The sequence below is a fragment of the Anolis carolinensis genome, chromosome 4 (genome assembly GCF_035594765.1).
Source record: "Anolis carolinensis isolate JA03-04 chromosome 4, rAnoCar3.1.pri, whole genome shotgun sequence".
Taxonomy (NCBI): Eukaryota; Metazoa; Chordata; class Lepidosauria; order Squamata; family Dactyloidae; genus Anolis; species Anolis carolinensis.
The window spans coordinates 126,393,341-126,415,273 of NC_085844.1; the positions used below are offsets into that span (position 1 = coordinate 126,393,341).

At 37.8% G+C, this 21,933-nt stretch overlaps 2 protein-coding genes across 3 annotated transcripts in view; both read left to right on the top strand.

The window, feature by feature from the left end:
* Window positions 1–21,933, top strand: part of rabgap1l (RAB GTPase activating protein 1 like) — a 186,531-nt gene that overhangs the window by 50,512 nt on the left and 114,086 nt on the right. The window lies entirely within an intron of this gene.
* Window positions 3,667–7,122, top strand: gpr52 (G protein-coupled receptor 52). Its single transcript, XM_008108940.3, has one exon. The coding sequence runs from the start codon at window positions 5,611–5,613 to the stop codon at window positions 6,694–6,696; it is 1,086 nt and encodes a 361-aa protein (XP_008107147.1). The 5' UTR covers window positions 3,667–5,610; the 3' UTR covers window positions 6,697–7,122.

Consider the following 21,933-nt stretch of genomic DNA (forward strand, 5'->3'; position numbering starts at 1 on the left):
AGTCACGAAATGCAAAATAAATTCTGAAAACAAAATGTATTGCACTCAATAACTTTGCCTGAGGCATTACTAGTTAGTTCGACATCATTAGCCAGCCAGTTATTTCTACTTGTATAGAACGCTCTGATGCCAACTACTGTTAGTTCTGACATTGTAAAAAAAAGTTCTGGCATTGTGTCATGCAAAGCACTTAGTTAATATGTATTCATGGATGATCAGTGCAATCCAGACAATGCCCAAAGTGATAGTCAAATGTTTTCTGGAAGTTTGTGGTTCCTGTGGTTCAATCCAGAGTTTCACAGAGCATGGGGATAAATCGGGAGAGGTAATTTTAGTGTTTTCTCCAACTGTGCAATATATTTTGTGGGGCTGGAGGAATATCCCAAACAGTGCTACAGATGGCAGGTGGCAAAAGTCAATTTTCTTCCTCTACTCCAAATGCTGTGCTGGGACCTGGTTTGATGTGCCAGGTGGACAGTGTACAGTTATTTACATCTTGATTAAATATGCCTTCACCTGAAAGAATGTTGCTCAAACTGGATGATTTTTGCAACAGTAGCAGTACACTAATATAATTGGTCAAATGTATTTTGATTAGCCTATAATTCTTTGTAGATACGATGAACTACATCTAAGGATGTTAAAACATTAGAAGGAACTTCCTGATGGTAAAATCTGTTCAATAGTCAAACTTACTACCTCAGAGTGTGGTGGAGGCTCCTTCTTTGGAGACTTTTAAACAGAAGGTGGATGGCCATCTGTCAAGTGCTTTTTGATGGTGCTTTTCTTATATTGTGGGGTGTGTGTGTGTGTGTGGGGGGGATGGACGGACGGACTGGGTAGCCCTGTGGTCTCTTTTCAACTTTATGATTCTATGAAAAGTACTGGCAGAAGTAATATCATTACTCTGCTAACAATTTTTGAGAATGCTTGGAAAACAGAAGTCCCATCAGACTGGGAGAGGGCAAATGTTGTCTCTATCCTTGCAAGGTAAAAAGAAAACCCAAACAATTACCCCCCCCCCCCCCACACACACACACACTCCCAGTCAGCCTGACATCAATACAGTAGAGTCTCACTTATCCAAGCTAAACGGGCCGGCAGAAGCTTGGATAAGCGAATATCTTGGATAATAAGGAGGGATTAAGGAAAAGCCTATTAAACGTCAAATTAGGTTATGATTTTACAAATTAAGCACCAAAACATCATGTTTTACAACAAATTTGACAGAAAAAGTAGTTCAATACGCAGTAATGCTATGTAGTAATTATTGTATTTATGAATTTAGCACCAAAATATCACGATATATTGAAAACATTGACAACAAAAATGGCTTGGATTATCCAGAGGCTTGGATAAGCGAGGCGTGGACAAGTGAGAATGTACTGTACCAGGAAAGATTCCAGAGCAGATCAATAAATAGACAGTCTGTGTACACTTAGGAATGTCATGCTCACTAAAAGTCAACATGGCTTCTCAAAAACAACTCGAGCCATCCAAATTTATCTCTTTTTTGGATAGAGTTACAAGTTTGGTCGATGAAGGGAATGCTGTGAATTTACCATATCTTGATTTCACTAAGGTATTTATCAAGACCTCTCAGGTTACTCTTGCAAACAAGCTAATATAATGTGGGTCAGACAGTACTGTGGGTCAGACAGACAGTGAGGTAGATTTGTAACTGGTTGAGCAACCAAACCCAAAGTGTGCTCCCCAGTGGTTTCTCTTCATCCTTGAAAGAACTGACTTATGGGGTGCCACAGGGTTCTGTCCTGGGCCCAATGCTGTTCAATATCTTAATGAATGTCTTGGGTGAAGCTATAGAGCTTTTCAAAGTGACATATTCTATAGTGGTCTCCTAATGTCCATAATCTTCCTTAATAAACTGTATTCATAAATCTAAGCTGTCCTATGTGAGGCACTAATTACCTGGTAGCATGAATGACAAATTGTCAAAACCAGTTACGAATCTGTTGCTAACAGCACATTTAATTCTTCACACTAAGGACCTCAGCAGAAAGCCTAGGCAAAGCGTCCTGTGTCTTGTGTTGGGATGGAAGCGTCCGGTGATGTTTTCACCTTGGTTGTGGGCGGGGCTCTGCCACATGTCACACAACTTTGGGTGATGTCTGGCATCGGTCTCCATCCCCCAGATGGGTAGAAAGCGTCCCAGGACACTAAAATCACCCTGTCTGATGAGGTAGTAAAAGAGAAGGCCAGAAATCTTGGTTCTCAAGATTTACTTTGTTTTAAGGTATAGACAATAATCAAGTACTGTTTAGATCCAAAATTTCCAATGGTCATTTTGGAAATTTGCTATACAGAAGAAATGAAGAATTCACAATTAACATACCAGATAATAACAATAATAATAACAACAACAACAACAACAACAACAACAACTTTATTCTTATACCCCGCCCCATCTCCCCGAAGGGACTCGGGGCGGCTTATATGGAGCCATGCCCAAACACAACAATATAAAAGCAAACAAAACAATAAAGCACATCACTCAACAATAAAACAACAATATCGATAAAAACGGTCATGAAAGGTATTGCAGATGAAACCCTCTTTGGGGCTTAATTAATAAGTCTGCTTGAGTACTAAGTTTGGGGGAAAGGAAAAATATAATGATGATCAGGATAACAAAAGAACCACTCTGTAGCCTTCACAAAGGAGAGGGGAGATCAACCAAAACCTCAGTTCTTCCCTTCACATTCCCTTCACATTCCCTTCACATTCCCTTATTGGTCTTTCCATTGATGGAATACACTTCCAAGGCTTTATTCCAAGTTGGAATTCAGCCATTGGGCTGAAAAATGTTCAGCTCTCTTAGACTTCAACTCTCTTATTTTAATCTACAGACTGATATATGTGGCTAAAATCCCACAACATTTTACATATAAATGTCAAAGACCTTGCACATTTGTTTCAAGTTTATACATCTAGAGTCCAATGATGGAAAAGAAAAATATGAATTGCATGACAGTTTGAAATTGGAGCATCTGAAAAAACTTGTATTGTTAGTATTATTTGGAGGCTATACAGTTAAAATGAAGGAACCCATCTATCCGTTATAAATGATGTATTTAAATTTCTTATGTAGCATTGAAATGTAAGTATAGCAGCATGGACATAATTTGTGTAAAAATGGTGATAAAATGCATTACAGTAGGTAACACATTTAAATATATATTAAATAATAATCTGGGTTGGCAGTGTAACGTTAATTTGAGCATTCTTTCATGTATGTATGAATTACTTTTTAATTGAACCCTTTTTGTAAGCTTTTATTATGGTTACCTGAGTACTGGTAATCTGAGTGCAAAAGGAAGAGTTGTAATTTTTACTACCCATAAGAGTCGATATTGACATTTAAATGTCAAAAGAATCATTTATCTTTATGGAGGTTTCTCCACTAACTTGCTAGTTTAAAAATTAATAGATCTTTCTTGCCAGTGGGGATTAGATTACTGCTGACTTGTGTTAGCTACTGGTAGTTTATGGTCTAATAAAGATGTCTTTGATGTTGGAGAATGCAGAGGTATTTCTGTGAATATTTTGGAAGAAAGCTACCCTGCAAAAACACCCTTTTCCTTCAAATGCTAAATGTATTCATTTCACTTGGTCAATTTTATTGTCTTCGTTTGTCATTCTTATTCCCGGCTTGCCGTGGAAGACTATATGCCAGCATTGTGCTTGGCAACTGTTACCTAGTGACAGAATCAGCTGCAGTAGCCATTGGCTGTACTTTTGATTGAGGGTGAAGGACCAAGTCACCTTTTGGATGGTGAGTTTTTCTGCATCAGCTCAGGGTGAAGAGGAGGGGCAGACTTCGGTGCAAGCAGGAATATCACAGGCAAGTGCATGAGAAATAGCAAGAGCATCCTGGAAACTGATCACAGCAAGCAGGATTTATCTGTACTACAGTCTTGGACAAAGCAAAATGTATATGCACAAGGCATCGACATACTGATTTGGCAAGACAATTAATTTTGTAAATGATTGAACCGTTTACTGATAAATGAATACTGGACAAGATGTGATGGATGTTAGAAAAAAATATAAAAACCTTCTGCATACTATGGTGATGGTGAACATGAGACATTAAAGTTAAAGATGAATGCTTGCTGCAGAAGAACCAGAGAATACCTTTTCTTTTGCATGTAAGGAATATCTCTTCAGAAAATACAGCAAGGAGTACTAAGCAGCGCCTGTGAGATTCCAGCACTCTAAACAAGGAAAGAAAAAGAGCCCCGAGTGATGATTGAGTGATGATACAATTGAAATGACCTTTTTTTCAGATTTGGATTGATTAATTGCCTCCTGCATCTTTAAAGGATTAAAGATGCATTTGCTTTGGGTGTGGATAGTGGGTGGGTTACAAAGCGAGACTGCTGCATATACCGAAGGAGATTCATTCAGTAATCAAATACCTGCTCATTAGTGAGCTTTGAGAGAGCTTTCTTAAACAATAGATCTATCACAACTACAAATGTAATGGGAGCATCAATATTTTGTTGATTAGATAGAGAGGTGGGTTTTGTTTTGATGCAGATGGCTATTATTTTAATTGTCTAAGCAACTGAGAAAATATAGCTTGAAGCCTAATGGACTATTAGTCACAGCTTTTCCTGTTAAATCAACATTGCATTATCTTCTTGGAAGAAATTTGATGGAAGTCAATCATTTTATTTTGTTGGTGCATATGAAAAGCTTTGGACGTTGCTATAGAGGTGAGAAATAGCATGGATGTTGCTATGAACTTCACTTTATTGATCTCCTGCAGTTGCATTTATAACTGTATTTCTAAAGACAATAGTTTCATTTTATCATTCCTGGAATTCAATGCAATACAGTTTGATGTTTTGTGAGAACCTTGGATTTATCCTGCTGACATTTTAAAACAGTAATGAATATTTCAAGCTGAATTGGCTGTTGCCGGAACATCAACGTCATGCCTTTGTGTGCCTTTTCTTGTTATTAACTAACTGGAGAAATTGAAGAGATGGCTTTGTTCGCTGCAAATTAATCACTGTTCTGACACATTTATTTATGACACCAAAATGCTTGCTTGCATTAATATGGCCAGAATTATACCATTGCTAATGCAGAATAAGTAAAGATTGCAGAAATTATATTACCACCTGCAGAGAACCAAAAGATGGAGTATGTTAGAAGAAAGATCTTACTGGACTTTTTAATTATTATTTTCTTCAACTTTGTTTTCTAACAATGCTTGAAAAAACATTGCAAATGGAACCCACCTTATTCTTTCCTTTAAAAATATATCTCTAGGAAAATGCACTTCTAGAGATTTTTATTGCAATGCTTGGGTTTTGCTTCTTTACTTCTGTTATTTCTGTGTTTTCAAAAATATAATTGGAATGACCTGCTTGGGAGAAAAGTGCTTTGCCTTTTTCTGAAGAAGAAAGTGCAGGAAGAAACTGAATAGTAGCCTTTTTGCTTCTTTTCTGCATTGTAATCTTAACCCATCGGAAACAGTTCTAGGTCCACACAGAGATATGTTTCAAGACAAAATTTACAGATGAATGACGAATCACATAACTACTGGAGTTCTGACCACATTGTTATGTAATACAAATCATGAACCGGTCCACATGGATTGAGTGGAAGACTCTGAATACGACTAGTAGCGCTGGGAATGTGTCTGATCACCACACCTGCCCTTTTGGATTTGGCCAATACAATCCCATTGACATCTGTGTTCTTGAAACTATTATTATTGTCTTGTTAACATTTTTAATTATTGCCGGTAATTTGACAGTAATTTGTGTCTTTCACTGTGCTCCATTGTTACACCATTATACCACCAGCTATTTCATTCAAACTATGGCATATGCTGATCTTTTTGTTGGAGTTAGCTGCTTGGTTCCTACTTTGTCATTGCTTCACTACTCTACAGGTGTTCATGAGTCATTGACTTGTCAGATTTTTGGATATATCATCTCTGTACTAAAAAGTGTTTCTATGGCCTGCCTTGCTTTCATTAGTGTGGATCGTTACCTTGCTATCACGAAACCACTTTCTTATAATCAGTTGGTCACACCTTGCCGACTGAGAATTTGCATCATTTTGATTTGGCTTTACTCTTGCCTTATCTTCCTGCCTTCCTTTTTTGGCTGGGGAAAGCCAGGTTATCATGGAGACATTTTTGAATGGTGTGCAGCCTCATGGCTAACGAATGCTTACTTTACTGGCTTTATTGTATGCTTACTGTATGCTCCAGCTGCTTTCATAATCTGCTTTACTTATTTTCACATATTTAAAATTTGCCGGCAGCACACCAAAGAGATCAATGACAGGAGAGCTCGTTTTCCTATTCATGAAGTGGATACTGCTGCAGAAAATGGGCATAGTCCAGATCGGCGCTATGCTATGGTTTTATTTCGTATAACCAGTGTATTTTATGTGTTGTGGCTACCATACATCATCTATTTTATGCTAGAGAGCTCTAGGGTGCTGGACAATCCAGCACTTTCTTTTTTAACAACGTGGCTTGCTATAAGCAATAGCTTTTGCAACTGTGTTATATATAGCCTCTCAAATAGCGTTTTCAGGTTGGGACTTTGGAGATTGTCAGAGACATTGTGTTCATCCTGTATATGTAAAAAGGACAGTATTGTTCAAGATCCAGTTCCTAGAAAACGGGCAAACTCCTGCTCCATCTGAGAACTAAGACTGTCAATCAAATACAATTGGCTATATAAGCTACGCAGTATTTCATATTTTGCAATGTTGCCAAAACAAAAATGCAACAAATACCTATTCTCTGTAAATTGTATTATGGTTTGAAAATGACTTGCAAGGGCATGTGTTGTTTTAAGGATGAATTATTGAAGAATACTGACATTGTTAGAAATTGATTTTGGGTAAAATGTTTGTGTATGAATGAGACTAATAAATATAAGGGGATGCTTCAGCAGAATAAATTAAACAGTTCAGAGCTGAGTAATAATAGCAAAATTGTCACATATTATATATGTGGATGAATATGTAGTAATCTGTTGTATTAAGATACATTTTGTTTAAAGAAGTAATTTATGATATATCACCTATGTTTTAGTAGATATAAAATAAATGTTTTAGTATAAGACAGCTTCATTCTTGTAGTTTTGTCTTTTATACAGAAATGTTTTTTAAATGGCTGTAGTTTTGGAATTAAAGATAACTATTTCTTTGCAACAAAAGTATATTTTATTTTTCTATATAACATGAACGAATTATTTATATCTTGCTTCCTGCTCTTTTGGAATCTGTGACTCTGCTATTCAGATCTATAGTTTATTTTAGAGACAGTTTGCCCATGTATTTCCCTTCCTTGCACTCAGAACTGCAGGAGTGCCAACTTGAGCATGCACTAAGCGAATAATCTTTAGGTGCAATCTTCTGTTCAGTGCCAACTGAGATCAAAAGCAATTTTGTAGATGCTAGCTTTTTGAGAGATTATACCTCGTGAGTGGAATAGAATAGTCAAATAGTTGAAATTAATTTGCATTTTCTAATGGCTGCCAAATTGGTGCAAATTTGTGGTGTATTTTCCAGCTAATGTAATGGCTTCAGAAGTTAAACATGTAGTAATAGCAATGTAAATTAGCTGGTATTTTAGTATGTGAATTCATAAAAGCGGGACTCCATTATACTTACAGTGATTACAGTGATTACTATATGAATTTAGCATGTATAGAACACTATGTATTTTTAAAATATATATATTTTGTATTCTCAACCTTTTAAGTGGGATAAATAAATTATAAATAGACTCTATAGAAATATCTTTTCTATTGTTAAATGTGCATTGGACAATCTTAACAATGTGAAATCCAAGTAAGAATTTTGTTATTTTAATATATAACAATATGTATACTGTACAACCTCCATATCAAGACTCCCTGTGAATACCTGAAACTGAATAATAGCAAAACCTATATTTGGGGGTACTTGGACTTGAAGCATCTCAGAATTGCATTGGAGGGCCCCGAGAGGCCCACAAATACCTCACAGCTGAAATATTTTGGAGCATTGGTAAGTGAAACAGTGGATATCAAATCCATGGATAGGGGGGCTGTATTGTACTTTAAAAGGAAGGGAAAAATACTTTGAAGGGGATTTGTAAAAACATTTTTGATGGTCTATTTAGCACAATCCATTAAAATATGGGACTTTCGATATTTTTTATTTTAATGGCAGTGTCAAATTTGTGCTTAAATCATTCTTCTTTAATTGGGTGGTTCCTTATAACATTAGAACAATGTTATAAGGAAATTAAATAAATAAATACGGTTTTAGCCTAAGTTGTCACTTTCTACCTGTGTTCTGTATTTCACCAAGATACAAAAAAATAACCTTTTAATGATTTGCATTATGATTTTTTAATTTACTAAATCACATATAATAAAACTCTGCCTATAATTTTTATTGCATTTCCTGTAGTATACTTTCTGTGATAAATTGGTGATGTAAAAGCATTTGTAATTATCTAAAAGTTCCAGAACACACTCTTCTGTACAGATTTGGTGGCTGAGATTACTATGCTTTGAATAATATGCTATGAAGTACAGTAGAGTCTCACTTATCCAAGCTTCGCTTATCCAAGCCTCTGGATAATCCAAGCCATTTTTGTAGTCAATGTTTTCAATATATCATGATATTTTGGTGCTAAATTCGTAAATACAGTAATTACAACATAACATTACTGCGTATTGAACTACTTTTTCTGTCAAATTTGTTGTATAACATGATGTTTTGGTGCTTAATTTGTAAAATCATAACCTAATTTGATGTTCAATAGGCTTTTCCTTAATACCTTCTTATTATCCAAGATATTCGCTTATCCAAGCTTCTGCCGGCCCGTTTAGCTTGGATAAGTGAGACTCTACTGTAATACTCCCTTTCAGTACTGGGAGGGAGAGATGTTATGCATGTCTTGATATGCATGTAGCCCAGATGCTACTCATACCTTCAACAACCATGGATTATACATTCTGCTTGGCGTCCATTGTAGTTCAAAAGAAAACCTAGGTTAGCAAAAGGAAATATGGAGTGGAGAGCAGCATTATTTTCTTCTCTGCGAGTTTGATTTTTCTTCAAGAAGTTTGCTTTAAATTGCTTCAAAATGTACATATATGCTTTAAGCATAGCTTAATACTGTGCACTTACAGTATGGGAATTGTCTCAAAGCAGCCTGAATTTATCTAAATTCTCTGACTGACTCTTTAACACTTCTCACTCTACTCCTCCTGCTTTCATCTTGTAATTTAATCCTATTTTACCACATTTATTATTTAATCAAATTTTATTGTATTTTAATTTACTTTAGTTAACTATTGCAGGAGTTTCAGCATAGTGATTAGTGTCTATTAGTGTCTGTGTATTTTTGTTTTTGTCTTTTATGGTTGATATGATCAGTGGACTCATCAATAAACAGATCTATCTATCTAATATGCTCCATTGTAATAAATTGCATGAAAGAGGGTAATGCTCTTTTTACAAAATGAAGCTCCTGGTTTGTTCCTGAAAGTGCCCTTGTTAGGCAATACTTTTTTGTGCAAAAAATTGTATTAGTGTCTTATCAATAACAGGACTTATGAGAAATGCCTGAATAGCCTACCCTCAACTTGTGGCTTCTCTCTCTGTGGTATTTAAAGCATATGATTATGAGATCATCCTTTAATGGAGAGCAGAGTTGCTTAGGGTTGTGTGTTTGCAACAGTATACTCAGACGGTGTAAATTTTGGTTTTTACAGCCTTTAAAGTATATATTTGCTGCTTCAGCTAAATTTTAGAAGAAAAGGTTTGCCAGTAGCAATGCATTTCTAATTTAAACTTTGAAATTATTATGACCTCTGCGGATAATAAAGCAGTTTTTGCTGATAACACATTTACCTTACAAATTTGTATTTGTCATCATTGTAATAGGCCTCTTTACTGCCTGATTATTGCAGATGAGAATTTTCAATATGGTGATTTTTTTAAAAAAAAATTGAATAGCACTCTTCCTTAGTATATATTCAGACTAATTTAGTTTTTCAAGTACAGGTGAAAGTCCTTCCTTTCAGAATTTCTTTCTGTTGCCTCTCTGGTTGCTATTGTGCATGGAATGTATCACTATACTGTTATTTTTTTAATGGGCTTTGGCCAATATGCATGAAAATTTTATCAGTGGGAACAAATAAGTAGTAATGTGATAAACATCTGTGCCATACAGATACATATTCCATGAAATTGATTAATTCCAACTTTGAGGGTGTGGCTCTCAGGTGAACGTTCATCTTAACCATCTCTTGTTGTGTAGGACAAGCAGTTTGCAGATACAAAGCTGGTTTAGGGCTTCCAAAACTTGCAGGAATATATTTTAAGACTACAGAGAATAAGGCATTCATTTGTCTTAGGTCAGTGGTTCTCAACCTGTGGGTCCCCAGATGCTTTGGCCTTCAACTCCTAGAAATCCTAACAGCTGGTAAACTGGCTGGGATTTCTGGGAGTTGTAGGCCAAAACACCTAGGGATTCACAGGTTGAGAACCACTTCCTTAGGTGATCTGCAAGCCCTGAAGGGAGGAACAGTCACAGATAAGACGGAGGTTGCAGTCCCCATCTTCGCCCCAACAAAAATTGCCTCAGCCAAACAGCTGAATAATTCCAAGATAAAGCATCCTTCCATTTGTATTTTAAAGCAATTTAAATGAAGAGTGAATGTTGGGAACTTAGTCAAAACAAGGCAAATTGAATACTACTAATTTCTGTCTGTTAAAATTTAACCAGAAGATTTAAGAGCTAGCTTGTTAAGCTGAAGAAAACTTCTCTTCCCTGCCTTTAATGTTCAGAAGGGGGACTTTTCCATTTGGAGGGTGGCAAAAGTCAACTAACCTTGAGTTCAATACAGTTTATTACTAATTAGGCAATACTTCTAGATAAAGCCCAAAACTAAGATATTCTGAATCATAGTCTTCATTCCAGTACAGTAGTTGCGACAGAATAATTTACGACACCTACCGGAAAAGCAAAATTCCAGAAAAGCAAAATAAGCAAGTGCAACATCAACTACAGTAGAGTCTCACTTACCCAACATAAATGGGCTGGCAGAACGCTGGATAAGCAAAAATGTTGGATAAGGAGGGATTAAGAAAAAGCCTATTAAACGTCAAATTATTTTATGATTTTACAAATTAAGCCCCAAAAACATAATGTTGTACAACAAATCAACCGAAAAGGCAGTCCAAAACACAGTGACGTTATGTAGTAATTACTGTATTTATGAATTTAGCATGTTGGATAAGTGAGATTCTACTATAATTCATGTTTGCTATTAGTTAGAAAGGCTGTCATTAACCAAAATTACAACAGTTGATTTTTAATAAAGCATTTAAATTGGTAATAGTAATAGTATTATCATATGTGGGCAAGTGGAGTATTTTAAGATAATTTGTGATTTCAATATGGTTTTTTGCTTTTAATTTTGTATTTTAATTTTGTTAAGTATGGTGTGGAGGTTGATTGTTGGTTTGTGTCAGTGGGGTTCGATTGCGGGGCAGGATATTGTGGGGGGTCTTTGTTTTGGAGTGTGTATTTTTTATTTTCAATAAAAATAAAAATGTATAGATGAATTAAATAAATTTACTAATTCAGTTACTGATCAGAATTTGCTCTATGGAGGGTATAGAACTACAGAACATGTTGCAGTGTATCTAAGATTCTCAGTGGGCTCTTTTGATCATTTAGTTAACCCTTTCTTTCACTGTCTTGAAAGGCTCAGTCTATCCTCTTTTAAACCTCATAAGCACTGCAATTTAATAGATGTTGAATTAAAGCTACTATCATCTGTAAGATTTAGCCTGTTAAACAGTGAGGGTGATAGGGAAAATATTTGCAAACATGGTTAAGTAATATTACTTTAGGTGTTTGAGTGTAATTAATGCTCTATTATTTGGTGAAGTCATTAACATTGGCATTTTTATACACATGGGATGTACTGAAGATGATGTTTTATATGTAAATTTCCAAACTTTCACTGAAAGTTTCCAAGTTGTTACTTAGCTTTGGTTTGTTTAGTTGGTTCAACCATTGTTTCAGACAGTTCTCTTCTTAAACATCTGAAGTTGGAAATGACGGATTTAATAGAAAGGCCAAATAGGCATTTTGGAATACTAGTTGGGTTAGGATATTACATTGTAATTCTTACCCATTAAATTATATGAGAACAGGTGTTGAATCTCATAGTTATTAATTGTTGCAAAGTAAATTTAGATTTATGGTGAACCTATGAATCAGAATAGTCCAAGTTATCCTATAATCAACAGCTTTGCTCAGATTTTGTAGGCTCAAGGCCATGGCTTCTTTAGATTCATAGAATCGGAAGAGACTACACAGGCCCTCCAGTCCAACCCATTGCCATGCAGGAAAAGCACAATCAAAGCACACCCCCCAACAGATAGCCAACCTCCACCTAAAAGGAGAAGCTCCCACCACACCCTGAAGCAGTGAGTTCTCATGGTTAGGATGTTCTTTCTAATGTTTTCTAATGTTTTCCCCCCGTCCTGTCATTTGAGCCCATTGCTCTGAGTCCTTGTCTCCAGGGAAGCAGAAAACAAGTATGTGCCCTCTTCCTTAGGACATTCTTTCAAATATTTAAACATGGTGATTATGTCTCCTCTCAACGTTCTTTTCTGCAGGCTAAATATAGGGCATGGTTTCCAGACCTTTGATCATTTTAGTCACCTTCCTCTGGACACCTTCCAGTTTGTCAATATCCCAGTTGAATTGGGTGCCCAGAATTGGACACAGTATTCCAGGTGAGGTCTGATCAAAGCAGAATAGAGGGGCACCATGACTTCTCTTCATTTAGACACTGTACTCCTTTTGATGCAGCCCAAAATCCCATTGGCTTTTTCGCTGCTGTATCACATTTTAACTCATGTTCAGCTTGTTATCTACTAAGACTCCAAGGTCTTTTTTACATGTACTGTTGTCGAGCCAGGTATCACCCATCCTTTGTTTTTGCTTTTCATTTTTTTCTGCCTAAGTATAATACTTCACATTCCTGCCTGCTGAAATTAATTTGGTTAATTTGGTCCCAACGCTCTAATCTGTTAAGGTCATTTGGGATTATTTCATTATCCACATCTCCCCAGCTGTAGAGAGACAGAAAGGTTTATTTATTTATTTATTTACAGCATTTATATTCTGCCCTTCTCACCCCGAAGGGGACTCAGGGCGGATCACATTACACATATAGGCAAACATTCAATGCCTTTTAACATAGAACAAAGACAAGACAAACATAGGCTCCGAGCAGGCCTCGAACTCATGACCTCCTGGTCAGAGTGATTCATTGCAGCTGGTTTCAGCTGGCTTGCTCTCCAGCCTGCACCACAGCCCGGGCCCAACATGATGTTATTGATGTTATTGCATCAACAATAAGGAAAGGTGGAAAGAACAACATGTTCCTTATGCTTAAACCACAGTTTTCTTTACATTTGTACATTTCAAAATCTCAAAGATAAATACAGTTGAGAATATACATACTGAATCAATGAGACTTAGATATTTATTTATTATTTATTTACAGTATTTATATTCCGCCCTTCTCATCCTGAAGGGGACTCAGGACGGATCACATTACACATATAAGGCAAACATGCAGTGCCTTAACATAGAACAAAGACAAAGACAAACACGGGCTTTGAGCTGGCCTCGAACTCATGACCTCTTGGTCAGAGTGATTTGTTGCAGCTGGCTGTAGCTGGCTGCTCAACAGCCTGTGCCACAGCCCGGGCCACAATTATTGACTAATGTCAAATTCATTCAATGAGACTAACAAATACTGACTTATTTGCACAATAGACCTGTCTGACATTCCAGTCCTGGCTACATTGACACTTGTCAGTATGCTTTTGAGGTTTTTTATAGGCCATATTTATAACTGATTTTAATTTAAACAAATTTTCATTTTTAATTAGTTTTAATTTTTTCCACATATTTTATTTTATCATTATATAATTTATAAAATCATTTATTATGTTAAACATTGCTTATATTTTCAATATACCCCTCTAAAACTAAAAGCTAAATACTAATACCCCACCCCCTATTCCTCACCAGTTGTGTATTGTGTTTCAAAAAGGGATAGTAAGAGCATTACAATCAGATTTTAGCGTGTTTCCTGAAGAAGAACAATGGCAGGTTTAAGCTGCTTTAGGTATTTGGTGATGCAAACCCATTTGGTGGGGAATCCTGGACTTTTAACGTTGTATGAAAACCATTCTAACCCTGCCCAAGGTTGGCATAATAAAACTTTGAAAGAATTATAGTCTAGAATGGCACTGAATGGCACACATTTCAAAGAAAGTGTTGCAAGAAGAGGTAAGAAAAGGGTAGTTTATGTGAAATATCTCAAGTAAATTGTATTAACGTGGGGTAACAATAAGCAGAGAAATGCCAAGAGGAAGGACATCTGAGATAAGTCTCAGTTCTGATCAATATATAGAAAAGTCACATTTGAAAAATTCTCAAGTTCTAGTTGCGGTTCAAGATGTCAGTGACATATAGAGTTTTCTTGTTGCTTGACTCAGTTTCTTTTGACAGTGGTCCAGTTCAATGTGTCTTGGTTGTCTTTGGTGTGTGTCGAGAGGTTGATTTCCTTTTCTTTTGCTTCAGTTTCAAATTTTCAGGGTACTTTGATGTCCAAAGCCTCGCAAATTTGGATCAGTTGCATTTTAGATGTGACAGACAAAGCAGTGTCTCTTCAGATAACAATTTGTTTGAAGGGAAAATCTCATTTGTTTTTTGTATTTACTTGTTGCAAGAGTGTTGTGAGTGGCTTGACAGGCATTTTTAAAGCATTTCCGGGGAGAGGTATTGAAATATTTGAATATTATTGTCTAGGTAGTTGCTAAGGTGCTTTTTTGGGATATCTTGCAAGGCAAAGATGGCGTCCAGCTTTGTGTTCAAGGCAATGTACGAGCAAAACAAGGAAATGTATCCATGTCAGTCACTTTGAGACCTGGGACTATGTCATTAAGCCAGGTGAGAATAAATTTGGATACATTTCCTTGTTCTGCTCAATTCAGAATTCCTTTGAATATTCAGTTTGAATATTTAAATATTTATTTTGGCCGGTTCCAGAGGCTGCTTCTGTGAAACAGTGGACTTGAGAAAGATTTTGGTCTTGTGTGGTCAGTAGTGAATTCCAACTTTTGCTATGACCAAAACCTAACTTGCAGTAGTGAATTGTGTGAATATAATGCATGCCATCGTAATTTATCAACATGATGCTAGCCAACATTGGCATTCTCACACCACTATGATTTAGACTTTTCAAGTAAGGAAAACACATTTTAAACATTTGGAGTAATCTGAAGATGAGGAATGGGGCAGCATAAAAATAGTTTATTTTAAAGGGTAGTACACAGAGTGTGTCACAATGCTTGACTGTAGTGAATAGCTTTTTTAAGGGTTAATAGATGATGTTAGGTAACATACTGTTTTTAATTTTTAAAACTATCTTCAGTGGCTATCATGTATTATTTACCATAATAATAATGCTATGGATTCTAAAAGTAACCATTCATAGTAAAGATAAAGGTTTCTTCTTTACATTTAGTCTAGTTGAGCCTGACCCGGCTTATCTCCATTTCTAAGATGAAGTGCAGGCATTGTCTGTAGACGCCTCCTAGGTCATGTGGCCGGCATGACTGCATGGAGTGCCGTTACCTTCCTGCCAAAGCAGTACCTATTGATCTGCTCACATTTGCATGTTTTCAAACTGTTAGGTTGGCAGAAGCTGGGTCTAACGATGGGAGCTCACTCCGTCCTGTGGATTTGAACCTCTGACCCTCCTGTGAGCAAGTTCCGGAGCTTAGCAGTTTAATCTGCTGCACCACCACACTTAAAATAGTAAAGGATTTTTACACAGATAAGATGCAAATAAATGCCAGCAAAGATGAATAGCTCATCTGGAAAGAACACTTTTTAAAAAAATAATTTGAAAGATCTTGAATCATCTTCCTCCAACAATGATAACAAACAAGAGAAGATAAAGTAGCCTACAATAAGATTTACATTAATAAGTTCTAAAAAAAAAATAAGAAAGAGCAATATTTTATTGAGTCATTGTGGGGAAGTGTGATTGAAGTGCTAGGCTAGGAATCTGGGAGGAACAGGGTTTGAATCTTTTGGTGTATGTGCATGTTGCACCCCAGCGAGGGTCAACCTTGCTCTCAACACACACCGAGACAGACTTGACATAGTTTATTGGTAAAAAGATAGCAAAAGGTAAAAATGCAGTAATAAGAATAGGATCAAAAGTTCCATAATAGAGCAGGTAAATCCCCCAAAAATCAAGACTTAAAACATGAGCATAAACTCCAAGGCAAAATCCAAAGGCTTAAAACATGAACATGAACTCCAAGGCAAAATCCAGAATTCATGAGTCAATACAGGAACAAGAAGGCAAAATCCATCCCAAAGGCAACACTTGAGCTGGAAATTTGAGGCCTGAATAGAAATAAGACAGGAGATGTTGCCCCAAAAGTGACGTTGCTTGATCTGAGATTCTAACTCAAATAACTTCTCTATTTACCCATTCTTGCAAGACATGAACACATTCTTCTGACCTTGGGCTCCCTGCCTTCTAGCCAGAATTCTCAGAGAACATCTAGGAGGCCAATTTCTGAGGAGCAATCTAGCATCTCTGTCTAATTGCTCTTTCTCATTATCGCTATCTGAAAGTGAAACACCTGACGATTGTTGATTTTCCACATCTCTTTCTGGGAGCTGTGAATCTGTTACACTCATGTCAGGGTCAGACTGACCTGCACTCAGACCCTCCTTTGTTATGTCATCCTGGCTGCTTGCCTGGGGAACATTCAGAGGCTCATTCTCAGATTGCAAAACATTCTCAGACTGCAAAACCCCAAATCCTCCCTCATCATCAGACTGAGCGACAACAGAGCAAATCTTTAAAAAAACAAACAAACCCACGAGCGACAATGATGGCAGGCAGGACTTGCTGAGGGCTCTCAGCAAGCCAACCATGATAACGATCAGGTTGAGCTCTTAGTTCCCCTCTCCCCGCAGATTGAGTCTGGGAGAGCCGCAAAGTCCGAAAGTCAATCAACCGACGACCCCAGAGATCACCTTCCCCCCAGTGAGAGCCGCATGAAAGGTGTATGAAAAGGTCACCTTAGGTTTTCCATAAATTGCCAAGTTAATGGTGGTCTAAATATTTAGAATTTGGAATGTACAGTAGAGTCTCACTAATCCAAGCCTCACTTATCCAAGCCTCTGGATTATCCAAGCCATTTTTGTAGTCAATGTTTTCAATATATCGTGATATTTTAGTGCTAAATTAGTAAATACAGTAATTACAACATAACATTACTGTGTATTGAACTACTTTTTCTGTCAAATTTGTTGTGTAACATGATGTTTTGGTGCTTAATTTGTAAAATCATAACCTAATTTGATGTTTAATAGGCTTTTCCTTAATCCCTCCTTATTATCCAAGATATTCGCTTATCCAAGCTTCTGCCGGCCCGTTTAGCTTGGATAAGTGAGGCTCTACTATATCTGTAATTTTAACTGAATCAGTTCGTTTCCTTTTTCAGTCCAGACTTTGAATCTCTTTCTTCCCAATCCCCAACTTCTTCAGTTAAAATGTAAATCTTTGCCTCTGCTCAATCTTATTGCTATAGTTTCTCCCCATCCCCTTTACTCTTAAACTGTAAGGCTTTAAACATTTTTTTTACAATTAATAATCTACTTCTTGACTGTCATGTACCATTTCTGGCCTATTCCACTCCATTACAAGTTGCTGGTTCTGTCTGTCGTTACAGGACAACTACAAGAAGACACAGTCAGTAAATTTTGAACAATTTCAGTTGAATTATAACCTCCTTTTATAGAAGTTTATTGGCTGATGTTTGAACAATGTGGACTATGCGCGCACATTGATTAGTGTCATACCAATAACCAGCTGTTAATTATAGTAGCAAGACATCTACTTTTTCACCTCATTATTCCTGCAATGCTGCTGGATGTGCTGCAATGTGGTGCTGCTGGAATGTGTTATTTATAGCTTCTACCAATCTGCCTGAGGCTAGTGCTGCTGGAATGGTTGTCGGAAATATTTTCAGTTACTAAGGAGATATTGTGGGTGTGGATCTCACTGAAATAAATTTTCTAGATTTTCGTTCATAGGGAGCATTTTTGTGGAGAGAAAAGTATCGCTAAATATGAATGAGCTAATTTTATTTTGCAAGGTGCGGGTTCGTATAAACTGTTTCAGTCAGTCCTTTTAGTATAACACAGAAGTCCGAGGAATATGTCGTTCAGTAGATATTTCATTTCCATAGCAATGTAGGTATACTGAATTTAAATAATAGTATAGCCTTAAGATTTATAACTTAAAAAATGCAAAAAATGTGATATCTGTCTTTTCATTATTTGTTGCATGTGTATCCTGCCTCTTCCAATACATGTTTTTTCTTCAACTTTTATCTTCATAACGGTTCTATGAAGTAAGATAGACAGAGAGATAGTTATTGCTTTGGAGATTCCTAGTGATTTTTATGATTGAATGCTGATTAGAATCTATGACTTAATATGTTCTATTAAGGTCAAATTTAGACTAGGTCCACAGATATGGAGGGTTCATCCCCCGTGAGCATTATACTAAAATCTGAAGTTCCTGATTGAAGAGCACACTCACCAGGTGAAGACAGCCACAGAAGTATATTATTTAAACTTTCTGCTCCACCCGCTTCCCTTCTTGATTGGCCAGAAGAGAGGTTGGTTTGGATCCGGAGGGGAGGAGATGGTGGGCGGATTGTTCTGGAGAGAGCTACTCAGTTGTGAAGGGGCAGTTCTCCTGGGGAAAAGCGAGCCCGGAAAAGCCCAAATCCATATTGGGAAATACTAATGAGTCCTTGATTTATTCAATTGTTTTAGTCCTTGGTGATGAGGAAGTATCCTGGGATGGGTCTTGAGACAAAAGATGATTATCTTCAGTAATCAAGTCTTGGATGTCAAATAAAGGAATTCAAATGAGTGTACATACTTTGAGTCTGTTTCTGCAGCCAGCCATCACTCAGCCTAATTGAGACAATCAGCTGGATAAGTTTTGGCCGACAATATCGAATTGGGAGCGGAAACCACCTACTGATCCACATGTGTATACAATGGACCTTGATTGTTACCTTTGTCTAGTGATTTCTCCCAGCTCCAGATGTCCAGGAAATTCTTCAGCGGGGTCAGCAAGGATGCAATGACCCTTGTGGCTTGGGCAGAAATCATATTAATATATCTAAACACATAATAAAGGTGACTAAGTGTGTTAAAGCACTGAGCTGCTGAACTTGCAGACTGAAAGGTCCCAGGTTCAAATCCCGGGAGCGGAGTGAGCACCCGCTGTTAGCTCCAGCTTCTGCCACCCTAGCAGTTCGAAAACATGCCAATGTGAGTAGATCAATAGGTACCGCTCCAGTGGGAAGGTAACGGCACTCCATGCAGTCATGCCGGCCACATGACCTTGGAGGTGTCTACGGACAATGCCGGCTCTTCAGCTTAGAAATGGAGGTGAGCACCAACCCCCAGAGTCAGACATGACTGGACTTAACATCAGGGGAAACCTTTACCTTTAATAAAGGTGAAAATATGTATGTGTGTATGTGGTTGAGGTGCCTTCTTACACAGACAGTCTTCATCCTTGACAATCAGTTACAACCCACAGTTCTGAGAAGCCACCAAAACAACGAAAATGTCCAAGACCCCTGCCAATGTCCTTAACAAACACCATACTGCCCCCCATCTAAGCGAAGGCTTTCATACGGAGACCATTTACTTCTAGATTTGCTGTTTTTCCTCCAGAATGGACATCCCAGGGTTCCTTTCGCTTTCCCTTGGTGTGGAATTTGCATGACCCTGCCCATTGCCTCTCCCTTAACCTTTTCCTACCCTTTCCTATGGTACACAGCACACAGAGGAATAATACGTTAAGGGGGGCGCTTTCATGTCTAATTTTTAGCTATTCTAGTTCTTGAAATCATTTATTTGTAACTATATTCTACACAACAGCCATCAGGGTGAACAGTACTATGTGCTGTTTAGGATTCACAACTGTCTGCTTCTTCAAAAAGATGGTAGATCAGTGGCACTAGCTAGCTCAGGAGAAGAGATGGATTAAATGTCCCTGAATTAGAAAAAGGATTGAACAATAATACAATACATATGGAATATCTGCTCAGCAATTCAAATGCTACCTGCAAAGTTGTAAAGAATCAGAATTAAAATGAAAAAGACAAGAGGCAGGAGTCAGCTAGCAAGTTTAGATGGTCCTTTTTTCGGTGCTCAAACTCCTTGTTCCAGATCAAGAGGCAAGAAAGCACCAAGGTAATACTCTACATGTAGGTAACAAATTTTAGTGATAAAAATGGAGCACTATTGATCTTAATCCGCCTAGTGAACCAGATCCTAGGCACCAATTGCCGAAGAAGACTTGTGTGCCTTAAAAGGAACTCGCAGGCCCTATTGATTTGTCATATTTGTGAAGAAGCAGTTTGGTGAGGGATCCATGATACAGAATGTCCTTTTCTCTTAGAATTGCTGTATATAGTTTAATTAGCTTGCACTTCTGCAAATCAGATGAGATGATGTCTTGAAAGATTTTTAAGTTAGTCTCTTGGAACTGCAGGGGTGTTTAGCTTAAACTGCCTGCAAGGTGCCATCCATCATTTATGGTTGACAGCTGCATTATTAAGTTACAAAGTTTCCTGCCTGAAACTGCTTTAAATGACATTCTGTAAGCTTTTTTAATGTCTCTGCTAGCAATATTTAGATCAGGAACAATTACTGCCATCATTTCCAGTATATTTCCTATCAGTTAAGATTCTAACCTGCCAACTTTTGCTCTTCTCTATGAACTGGAGGTTTATTTTTCAATCACCTCCAAACTCATCTGCTCATCTAGTGTACAGCTGACCAGAGAACAAACTGTATTTTTGGTATAAAGGCCTAGTTCCAAGGCATCAACTGTAATTCTTGCTATGCCTGTCAATTTGTTTGAAATTTCATCAAGTTTAGTTTACAGGTGCCAACTGTTTCACTCCAGGCCTGGAGACACCTATGACCACCACTCCACACAAGAGTCCAGGAATACAGTAGAGTTCCGGTTATCCAAGATAAAGGGGCGGGCCCAATCTCTGATAACCTAACTGCTCGGATAATACGGATGCCCTATTATCCCTCCCGGCAATCTGATTTAGGGAAGCGCCCCGCGATCGCTGCTGCTTGGCAACGCTCGCAGGGCGCTTCCCTGGGCCAAGGGCTTGCCGAGGGACGAGCCCCGTCCCTCGGCAAGCCCTTACCCCTTGGGGAGCACCCCACTTGTGCTGCTGCCTGGCAAGCTCGCCGGGTGCTTCCCAAGGGGTGAGGACTCGCCGAGGGACATCCCTCGGTGAGCCCTCGCCCCTTGGGAAGCACCCCACGAATGTTGCTAGGCAGCAGCGATCGCGGGGCGCTTCCTCCTCCCATTCCCTCTCCTTCTCTCGAACTCGAGAGAAGGAGAGGGAGAGGCACCCCCAGCAGCACCTCGAATAATACAGTCTTGGTTAACCAGAACTCGGTTAACCGGAACTCTACTGTATAAGCAACCAAATTATTGTAAGACAGATAAAAAGCATACGAAAAAGCAGGAAGATATATAAAAGTGTTCAGCAACAGGTGATAACCAAACAATAATCCAATTATCTCATATAATACCAGAGGTGACAAAGTCCAGGAACAGCGAGAAATCACAGGCACAATATAGTCCACAAGCAAGAAGGTACAACTAATAAAAACTTGGAACAGGAGTACATTAAAATCCAAAACCAAGACTTGACTTGAACCAAGAACAAGAAAACTCAGGCTTAGCT

What these genes read in the sequence shown, in the direction of transcription:
- gpr52 (XM_008108940.3), top strand. Translation starts at nt 5,611, where the DNA reads ATGAACCGGTCCACATGGATTGAGTGGAAGACTCTGAATACGACTAGT.